General features: G+C 36.2%; 1 protein-coding gene across 8 annotated transcripts in view; it reads left to right on the forward strand.

Annotated features, from left to right (window-relative positions):
• The window catches only part of LOC105839645 (WD repeat-containing protein 81), a 256,150-nt gene that overhangs the window by 10,719 nt on the left and 228,379 nt on the right, over window positions 1-17,052 (forward strand). For 5 of the 8 annotated variants that reach the window (XM_036289006.1, XM_036289007.1, XM_036289012.1 and 2 more), the window contains 2 exons: window positions 7,052-7,307; window positions 10,091-10,253. In XM_036289006.1, the coding sequence (XP_036144899.1) occupies window positions 7,052-7,307; window positions 10,091-10,253 (419 nt within the window). The other 3 variants (XM_036289010.1, XM_036289011.1, XM_036289013.1) reach the window with 3 other exon arrangements.

A 17,052-nucleotide genomic window follows, 5' to 3' on the forward strand; every position in this document is an offset into this window, starting at 1 on the left:
AACGTCCAGTGAAATTGTTGCACAAATTTATCTGCTATATTGCACCTATTAATATTATCTATTATTTCGAAATCTATATTTTCCATAGCTTTTCGTTCCATTAGTTCGCCTTTAATTCCCTCTTTTAACGTTTTCTACATTATTATCAGATTATTCTTGTCCGATCTATCATATTTTTATTATATTATTTTTTTTTAGTTTTAATAAGCTTCATTACTGCATTTCTTTCAGCTTTATATTTTAACCAATTTTGCTCTGCAGCTGTAAACACAGCTCTACAATGTGCATCATTTCTTTCCGATGTTGCTACTCTTATATTATTTGAAAACCACTTTTTTCATACTATATACTTTTAATTTTAAATGTTTTCTTAGGAGCTACAAATTCAATGTATCTATTATGTTAACAATTATTTTTTCTGCCCTTGCATTTACAGATATACGTTAACTTTGCATTACCTTCACTTCTAATAATTCAAGGAATTTATTTAAATTAAATTTACTATAATCTCTACCCTTAAATATTCTATATTTATCCATTGATTTAATTCATCCCAATTTAATTTTTAGCCATGAATGATTCGTTATCTGAGGTTTATTACTTAAAGTATGTAATAAACCTAAGATAACGAATCATTTATGGTTAAAAATTAAATTGGGATGAATTAAATCAATGGATAAATATAGGATATTTAAGGGTAGAGATTATAGTAAATTTAATTTAAATAAATTTTTTGAACTTTTATTAGCATTGTTAGCAAAAACTAAATTTATAATTGTTCAGCTATTATTTGTAATTCTTGTCGGCTTATCAACAAACTGTTTTATACCTAAACTTAACATTGTTTTTAATTTCCTTGCATAAAACGAATCCCGCATAAAATCTATATTAAAATCGTCTACCATTATAAATTCTCCTTTCACTACAAATAATCCTACTATGTCTTTTAAAAATCTTATAAAAACCCCATCCGACGTACTCGGTGAGTGTTATATTACTATTACTTCTTCTTTATACATATTATTCCGTATTTTTATCGCTATACATCAGCAATTATGTATTATTTTCCGTATTAAAAATATTTTATATTTTATATTACTTTTTACGTACAAAATAATTCCCCATATTCCGGTTTTTTGGATCATATCGAATTGCACTGTAACATTTATCTCACTATCTTTTATGTCCGGTATCAATCTGGATTCTGATAATGCCAAGATTGCAGGATTTATCTTCACTAAAATCTGATGTATTTTTTCCTTATGTGTCAATACTTTGTCGATTTTAAGCGTTTGTATACATGATTGTTTTTATCTTTGTTTCTAGTTGCTTTCCATGCCGGCTCTCTCCCGGGGGGAGAGGGAGAGGGAGAGAGAGGAAGAGGGGGGATAAATCTTTTATTGACAATCTAAGGTAAATTCTCTAAGATTGTGCCTTGATAGAGTGTATAGAACAGTGTACAGTGTGTAGAACGCAGGAAACAAGAGTAAAGTAATTACATAACGAAATGTGCAAGCAAAACCCGGAGAAGAAAACAAGATAATTTAAAAGCCCATGCATGCGGCGTGTACGTATAGAATAAAGATTTAGCGCAGTTTATCGATAAAGAACAGAACAGCTAGCAAGACGCAGAGAAAGACAATATAAAAAAGAACACGGTACATAAATATAAAGATAAGTTCGCGAAGATAGTAATATAGCTTGTATGACGCACAGAAAAATAACGTAAAAAAGTACACGATACATAGAAATACGGATAAGTTTGCGGACAGAGAATACAAAGCACGTGAGAGTAACAGTTCACAGAAATGTGCATCACGAGACACAGCATCGCAAACACGGCACGCGAGGACACCAGTTACTCGTCACGGCGCAGATGGCAGAAGAGGGCACGTCGAAACGCGGACAGGAATTCTGATGTCTTAACATGCGTTGGGATAGAGTTCTATAAGAAGGAAGCAGCGCAGAAGAAGGATGATTGGTATATGGAAGTTCTGCAAGTGGGTACTGCAAGGTCGAGCGGTGACGCACGTGAGGCAGCGCGGGATCTGGTGCAGGATCGGAAGTTACAGGCGAGGTAGGCAGAAACATCTCGGAGACACCAAACATGGAGCGGAGAAGAGGAGGCATCCGACGAGATAGGTCCTTTTGCCATCGGCAGCCATCCCAGGGTGTTAAGAAAATAGGTTTTATTACTAAAGAGAATTCGTGACCATGTCAAATGGTCTGGCAACATACGCATTCGAATGGGCTTTTGTTGACTCCGATGTTGTTTTCTTAAGAGTTTCGGAGCATTTCTATCTATCGATCGGCACGCTCATGTTTGGACATGCATTGTAACTATTTGCGTTCTTAAGGCATTGTCGTCAACCGGTTCGGGGCCATCCCTCTCACTTAGCAAAGGGCTGTCTTCACTTCAGCTGCCTAAGCGTTTTTAGTGTTTCTTGTCATTTATTGGAAATTGCGTAAAATACGTCAACTTACTCGACAATTTCTTCTCCAATTAACTATCGAAATAAAAGCGCCGTAAGGAGAATCGAGTGGGAAATCTGTTGCGATGAAAAGTTTGTCAGCTTTGTGCAGACAGTCTTTCGGATACTTCTCTCGAGTTGCGTTATGAATATTATCTTTCGGATACTTCTATTGATCATAGTTGCAAGTAGAGTCTGTTCGGCTACTTCTCAATTTTGGTTGCTAGTACAGTATACAGTAGAAATTGTAAATGAGTGCGATATGCGATATAACGTTCTGAGCAGACTTATATCCTTGTGCGATTAGCATGTGTATACGCATTTACATCATTGAGCGTTGCATCACCCTCTACTACCCCGAGGATCAAACGACACACAATCCAGGGGGAGAAGCGGCTACCTGCCGCATTCACTTACGAAAACGGCCCCCTTGCTGAGCTGGGTCAAAGACTGTCGGCGTCAACCACCTGTGACTCACATTCAACGACACAGGGAAGTCCTTCTCTTTACAAATTCGGGTCACTCTTACCGAAGTGACAACTCACGAAATTTGCGTAAGACTACCCCGCATTTGTAGATCTGAGTTTACCCGCGTCCTGAGGCACTCTTTAGAACGAATTGCCTCCAGAACTGATCTTGCGAATCAGCGGTAATATCAACCTCACACGCACCACGCTATCGAGCGTCCGCAGATCCGAGTTTACTTGCGTCCTGAAGCACTCTTTAGAACAAATCGCCTTAGGACTGATCTGCCGGACATACCTTTTACAAAAATTACAGAAGCTTGAGAAAGCAACGGGCTCTCAAGAGAGCATTACGCTTTCCAACAAATCTTGTATAGCAAAATCTTTACGTTCCTTGTAATGATTGAGGGAGTATTGGGTTCTTAAGAGATTATAACGCTAATAGAACTTAGCAGAGCGGAACCGTTTCTTTGTAATAAACTCTAGTTTACGATTGCGACAACGTTTTAATCTATACCAGGAAAGTGCACCGTGCATAGCGAGAACACAAGCCGAGTGCGCAGCGCGGTCGAGAGACAGCCTTGATGGAGTTTTAGTCTCCATAAGACACCGTTAACCTTGCGAAGGACGCCAAGATTTGTCGCTTGGTCGACAAACTCTATCGGCGTGCCATTCAGCTTTAGCGAGATAATGGCGCTTGCCCGGATAGTTTATGAAACGAGCATTATAAAAGAGGAATGCCTTAGTTTTCCGTGCGTTGGGAGTGAGGCCGTTGACGGTGGCCCAACGCTCGATAGTGGCAATGTCTTTGCCGACTCTTTCCACAGCGGAATTGAGGTCGCAAAGAGGGAAGTGGAGATAGATCTGGAGGTCATCAGCGTATAGGAGGTGTCGGCTGTGCACGATGGAAAAGCGAAGGTCGTCAATGAATATAAAGAATAGGAGCGGGTCTAAAATTGAGCCCTGATGCACGCCTGAAGAGATGGGTGACCACGAAGAGTTAGATCCTCTCACACGCTGAGATCTGCTAGAAAGGTAAGAGTTGAACCACCATAAGGCAGCGCCGTGTGGATAAAATGGCAGAATCAGTAAGACAATTAATACAAAAACGCGCTCAAGTCAAGGTACAGCTCCCGCGATTTTGAACATTTTTGGATAGATTTAATCTAGAACGAGGTATTATTGCATTAGAAACTTGGCTACAGAAATTTGAATTGCTATATGATAAATTTTACGAAATCCAATTGAAAATCTGCCGGACGGAAATCGAAGAATCTAAGAAGGAACGTGATAATTTTGAGACAGCATATTTTGAGTTAGTTACACGATCGCGGATTTTTATGCAACAAAGGGGGGAACCGGAATGTAACTCGCGGCTCTCTTACACGAAACAAAATGAATATAGGAAATAAACCGCAACTAAGCGTAAAATTGCTTGTTATTAAGCTACCTGTATTTGATGGCTCTTCGGATAAATGGTTAAAGTTTAGGGATACATTTCAATCAATGATTAATAATAATCAGAATTTAACAAATATTCAAAAATTTCATTATTTAGAATCATCTATTATAGGTGATGCAGGTGCGCAATTGAAGCTTTAGGTATTTCAGATGCTAATTACACGACGGCATGGAGAACGTTAAGGACATAGTTTGAAGATTCTAAGGCATTAATTCACTATTATATACGAGGTTTTTTCCTACCATGACAAGAAATTCAATAGTACCATTACGACAATTAATCGATAAGGCAAATAATCATATTTTAGCTTTACAAAATTTAGGTGAACCCTGTTGACTTCTGTGATAGCATAATAATATATCTATTTTCAAAAAAAAACTAGATGTATATACAAAACGAGAATGGGACAAAAGGATATTGCAATTGACCGTACCACCGAAGTTCGAGAATCTAATTGATTTCTTAAATATTTACTGCAGGTATCTGGAGAAGGGGGAGAGGGAGAGGGAGCGGGAAGAGGGGAGTTACAAATAGTTAAGAAAAAATAAGAAGAATATAAAAAAGAATATAAAATAAAATAAGTCATTTACACACGTAAATAAATTGTAATTTATAATGTATTTGCTTTTTCTTATTTTTTAAATTCATTCTCTCTTTCTCTCTTTCTCTCTCTCTCTCGCTCTCTCTCTTTCTTTATTCGCCTGATATATTTTTCCTTTAGTTTAACTTCAAGTAAAGTGTTTCTTTCTCTTTTTTCAATAACAGTAACTACAAACAATACATTACACAAAGTATTGACTTATCTCAGAATACTTATTTTCTTAAAATAATAAAGATTTTGTGTAATATACTTATCTGATTGTACCATGCACATACGTTATACTAACCTCCAAATTCGGCACAGCCATATTTCCCTTCACGATATAATACGCGTACAGAACACGTAACTAAGGGAGATTTTATACCTTGATAGAAAATCAGACAGCAGAAAACTAGAAAATCAATCAGAACTCGCGTTAGTAATCAATAATTTTTGAACCAGAAAAGCACCAAAAGTACACTGTTTGTTACCAGCACGAAATCTAATTGGCTACTGCTTTTCTGTTTTCTGCATTTATGCCAAGGTGTGAATTCTCTCTAACTCGCCACTCACCTTGCGTGGCTCGCGCGCGTCATTAATCACGAACTGTTACATTATCGCCGTGAAACTCGCTGACTTGACTGTCAATTACATACGCCGAAAAGCGATGACAAAACGTGCACTTCTCGGGTCTACATGACTTTTCTTATAAGAGATTACTATTATTAATTATACGACTTACAGATATATTACTTGATACCTATTTATTTTTTACTCTCTCAAAACGAATGACAGCAATTTATCATTATATCAACATGCTGTATATATTTTATAGGACTGTCTCAGCTAAATTGTGAAGCCTTTTACTGTTAAATTCATGTATTCGTCAAGATATTTGAAGGCGATGACGTATTTTAAATGAAAAATTTACATTTTGGTTTTTACATCGCAATATCTCCACTCGTAGAACACGTAGAAAGAAAAAGAAAACAGTTTTCTTATATGAAATAAATTAAAGCTTTCGATTGAACCTAGTTAGAACATAATTGATTTAACAGTTATTGAGATATGATAATCTCAGGTTCAGACATAATTTTGTTTGTACAGGCATAATTTTTGCTTATTTATGCCTGTACAAACATTATGCATGGATAAATGAAAATGTCTGAACAAATGAGAAATTTGCTTGGCCAAATGAATCCAACTACTAAAGTGGGGAAAATAAAGTTGGAAGTCAGTAAATCGGCCATTGTCTATTCTATCAGCTTTTTCTTTTAATTCTTCCACTTTGTGGCATGGACAAACGAAAATTATTCCTGGATAAACGAAATTATGCCTGAACACACGATAATGACGAATAGACAATTAAAAACTAACTAAATTTTATGATAAATCTTATTTGAGAATGTGTACGTTTTTCTAATTTTTAAAATTGATTAAATTTTTTTAAAGTGTGGACAAATGAAAATTTATGATGTATAAACGTGAACAAATTGTGGACAAATGTATGCTGCAAAGAAATTAAAGAAATTTTGTCATGGGGGTGCTGATGCCTTAGTGAAAAAAATTTGATGAAAAAAAATTTTTTTTAATAATTTTGTCTTCAAAGATGAACAAACGAAAATTTATGGTGGACAAACATGGACAAATCGTGAATAAATGTATGCCGCTATAAAATTTTATAATGATGAACTAATTGTGTTGGTGTCAAAAAGAATTTTTTTTGTTAATAACTTTATTTAGCTAGACAAACGACATGTTTGGTTGGACAAATAAATTTTGTTGTCATTTTTTAAAAATTTACACTTGGGGATGCAATCTTTACAAAGCTAAAATAGATTTATTTTATCTATTGTTTTTTTATGTTACTAACAAGGGAACCTCGCAAACCCGAAAATTCTGATTTTAATGAAACTTGGCATAAATGTAGAGGGGGTAAATACATGAATTTAGACATTTTTCGTTTGGGCTTATAAACGGTTTAAAGGGTTGAAATCTTTTAAACTGAAAAATTATGAAAAGAATATTTTATTTTTTAAAATAAATTGCAACTGTAATACTAATTTTTTTACAGGTCCTTGGAATTTTGTTGAACAAAAGGAACATTCTAATATTAGTGCTAATGTAAGCGACGTTACTGTTATGCACGAAATACTGAATAGAATGTACGGTTGTTCTTTGGTGCAAGTGCAGCACGGCATAGTCTTATCGGTATCGAACGGTATATTATCCGAAATACATTGCAATCTCGTGCCAGTTCATTTCATTATAGAAACGCCATCTGCCTTTATAATATTTTACGAGCAGACTGCTACCTATTCTCTTCGTGAGTGAGTATACACAAATTTTATATATAAAAGAGAATTTCTATTTGTTTATACATATAAATACCCTATACATAGAAATATATTTATTTCTACATTCTTAACATACAAAGGGCATTCTTTTCCAACGTTACACCCATGCTGCTACTTTTTATTTAATCTAAAAAAATCTAAAATTTATAGAAAAATGTAAGCTTTTGAATGGTGTGTGGCAAAATTATTGAATTCAATTAGATCATTCTTAAAATTTCGGAAAACCGAAAGAAAATGATGAAAACTGTAATTTTCTAATTGTAGCGATCATTTATTTGACTTTTTTCTTTTCTAATCAACACGTAATAGTACTCTATTCATCTGCGTATTGTTATATGAGTGTAATCTAATGGAAAAGAGCTAATTAGTAGTGTAATATAAAGAACGATTTTGAGAGTCAAAAATCAACTTTATGAAAATTTACTGTGTAACGGACCGTTTTTCCCACGCGGGCTTAGTCTGCTAGGATCGGGTGTGAGAAGGTCCCTGAGACAATAGACGCAGTTTTTCTTCCGAAAATAAAGAATAGATATATTTCAATGTTTCGTAATTATGTACAGGTGATTTACAGACGATGGTGTGTCGGTATGTATAACGAGTCGTGTGACGAAGTGTGCTATTTACAAGTGTGGTGTGTGTGCGTGTGTGTGTGTGTATGTAGGTTCTCGTGTCGCGGGCAAAACAGCTGTTTTGCCGTTGTGTGTGCGTTTCGCTCGGTGGTGATCGCGGTGCGCGGTGTGCGGGCTGGTGAGCAATGCCCTGGCGCGCGAAACGGTGCTTCGTGGCGCGGTGAGGCGAGCGGTATGGCGGGCGGTAACTGCCGGTGCCTCGAGACCGGTGGCGCGCGGTGTGCGGCGCGAAGCGCGGGGTGTTTACGCTGCGTGATGATTTTTTTGCGATTTTTGAGGAAACACCTGGTCGATCTCGAGATCTCTCGAGGGAGGCGGAGAGCTCTCCACCCCCGTTGTGTTCGAACCTGGTGATCGGGCGACTAAGGAAAGTCCGTAGCCGAGAACTCTCGGCGAAGGCGGAGTACGCTCTACCCTCTGCTACGGAGACGACTAGGATCTGGAGTGCGAGCGGTACCGAGAGCTCTCGGTTAAGGCGGAGAACACTCTACCCTATTTGCCGGTCGCAGGAAGCTTCTCAGGATCGTACTCTGGTCGGAATCGGGACTCAGCGTACGGTTGGAGCGAGAAGTGTCGCAGCCTCCACCGGAGCGGCTTTTTATACCCGCTAGGGTGGAGGATCGGGGATCCTCGCGGATCTTCGGGTCTCCCCGCACTTGCTCCCCCCCCCCCGTGGAGGTTGGGAGCGTGCGGGGAAATACGCGGAGCGGAGACGATGTCTCGTCTCGACGCTTTTAATGCGGATGATTAGGACGGGCCGGTGCCCGTTTGTGCGGTCCGGCGGATGTTCGGCCGGACCGCGCGCGGTCGGTGGTGCCGGCGGACGGGAGGTTCGTTACAACTGATTAAAAAATTTTTCTACAACGAGACGTGACTGAATTGACGTGATAGTGATATCGTACGAATTTTCGCTCTTTCTATCTTTACGAAAATACCGCTTAGGAGTTTAAATGGGGTGATGGAACTTTGATATTCGTCAAGAGAACCCTGGGCAATCCCCATATTAATTTTTTACTCCAATGAAACGCTGTGATCGTGATTTCATCTAAACTTACAACCCCCAACTTTTAAGAAATACGCTTAGGGATTGAAAATTGACCACATGAGATTATGATATTTGTGGAGAGCATCCTGGAAAACTTTTGTATCATTTTTTTTCGGCGAAATTACGTGATTGCGATGTTAGTGTTACTAAATAGAATAACTAGTAAAGAGATATTTAGATCTGCAACCGTTAGATGGCTTGGGGACCAAATCCACAAGTAAATTTACTACTGATATCTTTATATCTCCTTGAGCGAATGCTTCAATATATGGATTTGAATATCCGATTCCTATGGTTTTAGGCTTCTTTTGTGATTTCAGCATTTTTGAGGACTTCTATTTGAACAGTTTTTTCCAAGGCTACTATTCAAAACAGTTTTTTTTAGGGCTACTCTCAGTTCTTGTCAAGACTTTTCTTTTCAGCCAGTTGTTTTAGATCGATTTTGTTTAATATTTCAATTCGAATAATAAATTTTACCGCCTATACTTTCAATCGTGAATCTTAGCATTTGATTCTGAATATGTCCAGTATACACGGTGATAGATGTTGCAATCCCTACAATGAGAAAGACTACAAAGAAAGATTTTCGACGTAAGGGTAGGGGGCGAAAATTTGTACGATATCACTATCACGTCAATTTAGTCGCTTCTTATTGTGGAAACATTTTTTAATCCGGTAAATCTTCATAAAATTGATTTTTGACTCACAAAATTGTTCTTTAAGGTATATTACACTACTAATTAATTCTTATTCGTTAGATTAGACTTATATGACAATACGTAGATGAATAGAATACTATTACGTGTTGATTAGAAGAGAAAAAAATCGAATAAATTATTGTTACACTTGAAAAACCGTTTTTATTATTTTCTTCAGTTTCTTTTTAATTTTAGTGATGATCTAATTGAATTCGGTAATTTTGCTACGCACTATTCGAAAGTTTACATTTTTTGTAAATTTAAAAAATTTTTGAAAATTTTTAGATCAAATAAAAAATGGGCAGCATGGATGTAATGTTAGGAAAGAATGCCCCATAATTATATTTGCAAAGATATTTTCATTATTTATTACATTAATTTTAGGTGTGTAATGTATAGTCCTGCTGCTCTTAGTACAAGCCATGGAAAACCATTGTTTGTAGTCTATCAATTATTGAGATTATCCAGAGATTTGCATGATCGTGGTCTTGTGTTGGGAAAAATTACACTTAGTGACATATTAGTTACGAAAAATTTTACTATTCAGGTATTTTACATAATAACTTTTTATATAGCAGATTTTAATTAATATTTCCGCATAATTAAGATTTTTTAGCTTAAAAAAGTGGAAGGAAGTTATGACTTTTCATATACAGAGTGTTCTTAAATTTTTGAGACTATTTTTATATGCGGATATACTAAACTAAGTTGAAAAGTCCTCTACCATTTAAAAAATTTTTGCAATAGTTAACGAGTTATTAATTTATAAAGATAGATGAATTTGTTTATTGCCAAATACAAGCGAACGGTGAGATAAGAATCGCCCAGGAAGACGTGCGTTCAGCATTGCTACTCACGTTGGGCGGTTCTTCTCTCACTATTTGTTTGTATGTGATAGAAGGCCGGGCAAATTCGGCTATTTTTATAAATTAATAACTTGTTAACTGTTGCAAAAATTGTAAAATAGTAGAGAACTTTATGACTTACAAGGAAACTTCGTGAACCCGAAAATTCTGATTTTAATGAAACTTGGCATAAATGTAAAGGGAATAATTTTATGAATTTAGAAATTTTTTGTTGGTGCTCAAAAACAGTTTAAAGGGTTGAAGTCACCCTCAAAGGTTAAGACGTTTTTGCGTGTTTTTTGATATATTTCGCAAACTTAACGTCAAAAAATATTTTATGCAAAACATTAAAAAATTTTATGCAATTATAGAGGGCTTTTATATGCACTAAATTTTTCGCTGCAAATGATTTTGAGTGAATAGCGAATTATTCTCTGTGGGATAGCGAATTATTTGTCACGAATAAGTGAATAGTGTATCGTAAAAAAAAGACAATATTTAATATTTTTTACATGTCTTATGATAAAATTGATTATTATTAGTCAAAAAAATTTCTGCATAATCTTGTACAGAAGGATGAATTTGTATATTTTCAAATGCACATTCGTTTTTACGTACGTCACACGTAAAAAATTATTGTGAAAACATTAAAGTATAAATATTCTTTTGTTTTAATGTAGTAAAAAGTTCTATATTATTTTTATATATCAAAGTACATTCTATAGATTTGCTTCACATTTAAGGTTAAAATTTTTAGCAGTTAAATTAGCAAAGGCGTTTATAAAATAGGTAAATATACAAAGTACTTATAAAGGGCATAGCGGAATAAGTAGGTGAAATCTGCCCCCGCACTAATCGAGCTCAAATTGATATCATTAGTTGGCACCCTTGAGATGTAAAATTTCCCCAAAAATTAGCTACAAAATTGCAATTTTTGGGGAGTTATGGAGGGGGAAAGAAAAATAAAGAAAGTGGTTTTTTTTAAAATGGTTGGACCGATTTTAATGAAAAAAATATATGTTGTAAACATTGTTTAGACAAGTTTAAGAAATTTTAAGTAATTTTTTTGGTAAAAAAAGCTTGATAAAAACATTTTTGAATTTTTTATGATTTTTTTGGTGGTGATAGTTCTGAGATACCACTTTTATATTTTCACAAAAACATGTCTAGATTTTTTTTTTACCACATATTTTTTTCAAATCAATCGGAGTGGTGGAACATGGTTAAAAATAATAATTCACACCGCGCCACCGTGCCGCGCCGCGCCGGCTGAGCGACCGGACCGCGGCGCACGGCGATTGTTGTCATGTTGAACTTACATACTAGTTGTAGTGTTGCAATGTTTAGTTTCCAAGAAAAATTATGATATAATAATATAAAATATAATAACACATATAATATTTCCAGGACGTCTGCCATTAGCCTATAAAACTTATCGTTTCGGCAGTTTATCACGAGGAGATTGCAGTACGTTTTTAAATTCTATATGTTCGGGGTGCTTTTTTAATGTGAGTCCCCTTGCCTCTCACATTATTTATCATTGGTGTACTTTTTTAATGTGAGTCCCTTCGCGTCTCACATTATCTTTTTGGCGAATGGACTCATATTAAAAAAGCACCCCGATGATAAATAATGTGAGAAGCGAGGGGACTCACTTTAAAAAAGCACCTCGATAATAGATAATGTGAGAGGCGAGGGAACTCACATTAAAAAAGCACCCCGATGATAAATAATGTGAGAGGCGAGGGGACTCACTTTAAAAAAGCACCCCGATAATAGATAATGTGAGAGGCGAGAGAACTTACATTAAAAAAGCACCCCGATGATAAATAATGTAAGAGGCGAGGGGACTCACTTTAAAAAAGCACACCGATGATAAATAATGCGAGAGGCAAGGGGACTCACATTAAAAAAGCACTCCGAACATATGGAATTTAAAAATGTACTGCAATCTCCTCGTGATAAACTGCCGAAACGATAAGTTTTATAGGCTAATGGCAGACGTCCTGGAAATATTATATGTGTTATTATATTTTATATTATTATATCATAATTTTTCTTGGAAACTAAACATTGCAACACTACAACTAGTATGTAAGTTCAACATGACAACAATCGCCATGCGCCGCGGACCGGTCGCCCAGCTACACCGCGCCGCGCGGCGCGGCACGGCGGCGCGGTGTGAATGATTATTTTTAACCATGTTTCACCACTCCGAGTGATTAAAAAAAAAAATGTGTTAAAGAAGAAAATCTAGAGATGTTTTTTGTAAAAATATAACAGTGGTATCTCAGAACTATCACCGCCCAAAAAATTCATAAAAAATTCAAAAATGTTTTTATCAAGCTTTTTTTTCCAAAAAAATTACTTAAAATTTTCTTAAACTTGTCTAAACGATGTTTACAACATTTTTTTTTATTATAATCGGTCCAACCATTTTTAAAAAAAACCACTTTCTTTATTTTTCTTTCCCCCTCCATAACTTCCCCAAAAATGCAATTTTGTAGCTAATTTTTAGGGAAGTTTTACATCTCAAGGGTGCCAACTAATGATATCAATTTGAGTTCCATTAGTGCGGGGGCAGATTTCACCTGCTTCTTCCGCTATGCTCTTTGATTAATGACTTACGTTTGTTAAAATAATGTTACAATTAATTTTCTTATGGTTTTATTTTAGCATTATGATTTTAGCGAACACTTGCTAAAAGCTAAGAAGAATTTAGCGAATAGCGTTTATTTGCTAGCAAACTGAATAACTATAGCATTTATATTCACGGCGGAGAGATAGCAAGATGGAGTCAGAGTATACGGACGTGAGTGTGTGAGCTCTGGAGTAAAAGGTGGAGTAGTGTAGAATAAGGATAGAGAGAGAGTTGGGAGACAGGAAAGCTTGAAGAGGAGGTCGAGACGAGCGGATGGAAATGGAGGGAAGAAACAGAAGGAAGGAATAAAGAAGTGGTGAGGCTTGAAAAATTGGAGTCAAAACAAAGATGAAAAGGCAAAGATAGGAACGACAGAGGAGAGCAAGGAAAGGGAGTAACGAAGAAGACATGGTGGAGACGACGGAGCGGAGTTGTGAGAGGTATCGAGATATCGGGAGAGGACCAATAGTAAGAGAAATGGAGAGTAGTTCGAGAGTCGAAAGTCGGATTGGCAGCACTGGATAAGGACAGTGATAGCGTGTTTTGTGAGCGCAGTGTTTGCGAACACGTGGTCCGCCGGCAAAGGTAACAATAAAGACAGCAGTTAAGTGAGATAATGAAAGTGGAGAGAAATGGATAGTTGGAAGAATTAAGGGAGGAAGGGAAGGAGATGAAGAGGGAGATAAGCAAGATACGGAAGATGTTGGAGAAAATAAGGAAAATGAGGGGAGAGCCGGTGGAAATAGGATTGTGGTGCGAAGTATTGATATATCGGAGCGGTGGTCAATGGCGAGAGAGACGGACGGTCGATGAGAGAGTAGGAAAGAAAGATAGAAATGTTGGTGACAGTGGACAGAGGGGATGAGGCAACGACAGGAGTTGGTAATGGAGCCGGGGCCAATGGCAAGAGAGACGGGCAGACGATTGGTTGACGTGGTGGCAAAAGAAATTGGTAATATTGTGAAAGGAGACTGCGGTAGCGTGGTTTGTGAACGCAGTGTTTACTTGCACGTGGTCCGTCGGTAAAGGCAAATATTAAGAGAAACAAGAAAAAGTGAAAGGCGGAATGGAAGTAAATAAAGGAAGAGCTGAAGGAGGTGAGAAGGGAATTGAGAAGTTTAAGTAAGATATTGGAGAAGCAGAAGGAGATAAGGAGAAAGCTGGAAAGACTGGGAGATATGATAGAGAAGACGGCAGGTTTGATGATAGGAAGAAGGATGGAGAAGATCAGAAGAGACGTAGGAGGGAGAAGAGAAGGAGCAGAGGAGGCGCCGGAGAAGGAGAGAGAGGTAAAGGAGGCTGAACGGAACAGAGGAGCAGGAGGAGGAGTACAGAGATGACAGGTCGGAGAAGAAAGAGGGAGAGGGGATAACGGCGATGATAAAAGGATGGCTGATGATCTGAGAAGGGAGAAGAGCGAGGAAGGGAGAGGAGAGGAAAGTTGTGGAAGAAGGAAGAAAGGCAAGGAGACGAGGACGGAGGAACACAAGGGGAAGAAGAGGACGCCAACGAGGAAGGAACAGGGAGACTCATGGGGGTGGCCAAGAAGGAAAGGGGAAAAGGGAATAAAGGTAATGGTGACAAGTAGGGAACTCGGGTGGAGAGGGGAATGGGATGAAACAGGAAATGGATAAGTAGAAGCAGAGGGAGGGGAATAGCAAGGAAACAATAGGAGAGAAAGGGAAGGGGTGAAAAGCGGAGGGGAAGGAGTTGGGAGATACGGGATAAAAAGGGCACGAAGGAAGGAGAGGGGGTATGAGAGTGTAAGGTCGCTTATGGCCAGGTCGGGAGAGAATTGTGATGAGTTTGTAATTTATTATCTTATATCATATTGTTGGAGATGGAAGAAGGAAAATGTACGAGGTTTGGTGTACTCCCTGAAAAGCCCGGAATAAACTTCTATTCTATATTTACGGCGATTTTTTCGCTACATGAATTGGCATCTTTATAATATAAGTAGCTTTATTTAACAACGCAATTTATCTTTTAAAAAATATTTGTTTAAACTGGACTTGATACATACGTGTGATTTCTATATGTATTATGTATAGGGTATCTCAAACACTGTAAGGTATAACATATTCTGAATGGATTAATAAACTTTTGCATAAGACTGTAAAATAATTTCTGTTAATAAATTAATTAGTATTTAATTATGTGTAGTATTATAATATTAACTGTCGCCTATTATTCTACAGTTGTCTCAACGATTAAAAAAAAGGTAATATCAACAGTTTATAACAAATTGTAACATGTTGTAACGTTATTTATGCTTGTAAGATTTATAATTCTTATATATTTAATTGAAAAAGGCAAAAACGTCTCAATCTTTGAAGAGTGGTTTTAATCTTTTAAACCGTTTTTGGGCACCAACTAAAAAATTCTGAATTTATGTATTGTTTCTCTCTACATTTGTGCCGAATTCCACTAAAATTGGAATTTTGATGCAATAAATAATCAGGGGAGGGGTATATAGGGGAGAGGGTATAAAGGGTGAAATAAAAAAAATTGTTTTAATAAAAAGCATAGTTAAATAGAGATATTTATGCTGTAAAACTTTTGTATAAAACGTTTTTTGGTATTTTGTTTAGTTTACGAGGTATATCGAGAAAAAGCAAAAATGTCTTAACCTTTGAAGGGTGGTTTCAACCCTTTAAACCGTTTTTAGGCACTAACAAAAAATTTCTAAATTTATGTATTTATTCCCTTTACATTTATGCAAATTTTTATTAAAATCTGTATTTATGTATCGTTTCTCTCTACATTTGTGCCGAATTCCACTAAAATTGGAATTTTGATGCAATAAATAATCAAGGGAGGGATATATAGGGGAGAAGGTATAAAGGGTGAAATAAAAAACATAATTTTCAGGTTTGCGAGGTTTTCTTGTCAGTCATTTAAACATATGAAAATAGTTTCAATTTATGAACAACTTGTATATCTTTTAATATAAGAGCTTTTGGCATTGCCATGTTCAAAATAATAAATAATGAAACAATTTAAGAGGATACTAAACTGCCCATCAAACTTGATTGAGGTCGATAATGCAGAGTCATTATTTATCCTTGTTCATGAAAAAATTTGCTTTAAAATACAAGTTATATAGCTTATACTTACAAATAAATAGTGTCTCGCAGTTTGGAATAGAAGGAATAAGACTATATTTGTCAAATTACGTTTACAAGCCGTAAAAAAACATATTTATGTAATCAAAAATTTTATTCATTTAAGCGCTTTTATTTTTAAAATATCTTTTTCGTACAGCTTGTAATCGTAATTTGACGATTATAATCTTATTCCTCAATCTATTCCGAACCCGGGAACACCATTCATTTGTACGTATAAGCTACATAACTTGTATTTTGAAGCAAATATTTTTATGAACAAATAAACTTTAAAAAATTTTTTGCATTTTTGGTCTTTATCTAATCGTCTCTGGGTTCATTTGTGTACGTACTTTAAAAGTGTAAAAGTATTATCAATTCTGTAAATTCAATTCGAAATTAAGTGATAAATACAGAATGTTGGTAAAACACACGGCTTTAGCATCCTCTTAAGGGGGCATATACGTTTGGAGTCATAAAAAAGGAGGCATTTTTTATGAATTTTTTTTTCAGAGTCAAGAAGCAAATTATAAAAATGGGACTTTTTGCATAATAAAGTACACCTTTTATAGTTCTTATACAAATTTTACTAGAATGATTTTAATGAAAAATCCCTCCTCCTCTATCGTCGTATAGTTAGCTATGCACAATTTCGCGGTGACAATGACAATGATTTCTCTTTTCCTGTTCAACCGAAATACAAAAATCAAACGGCATCTTAAAGAAGAGTAAATTTCCTTGTCATTGTCTATTTGT

Source organism: Monomorium pharaonis, chromosome 6 (genome assembly GCF_013373865.1).
Source record: "Monomorium pharaonis isolate MP-MQ-018 chromosome 6, ASM1337386v2, whole genome shotgun sequence".
Classification (NCBI taxonomy): domain Eukaryota; kingdom Metazoa; phylum Arthropoda; class Insecta; order Hymenoptera; family Formicidae; genus Monomorium; species Monomorium pharaonis.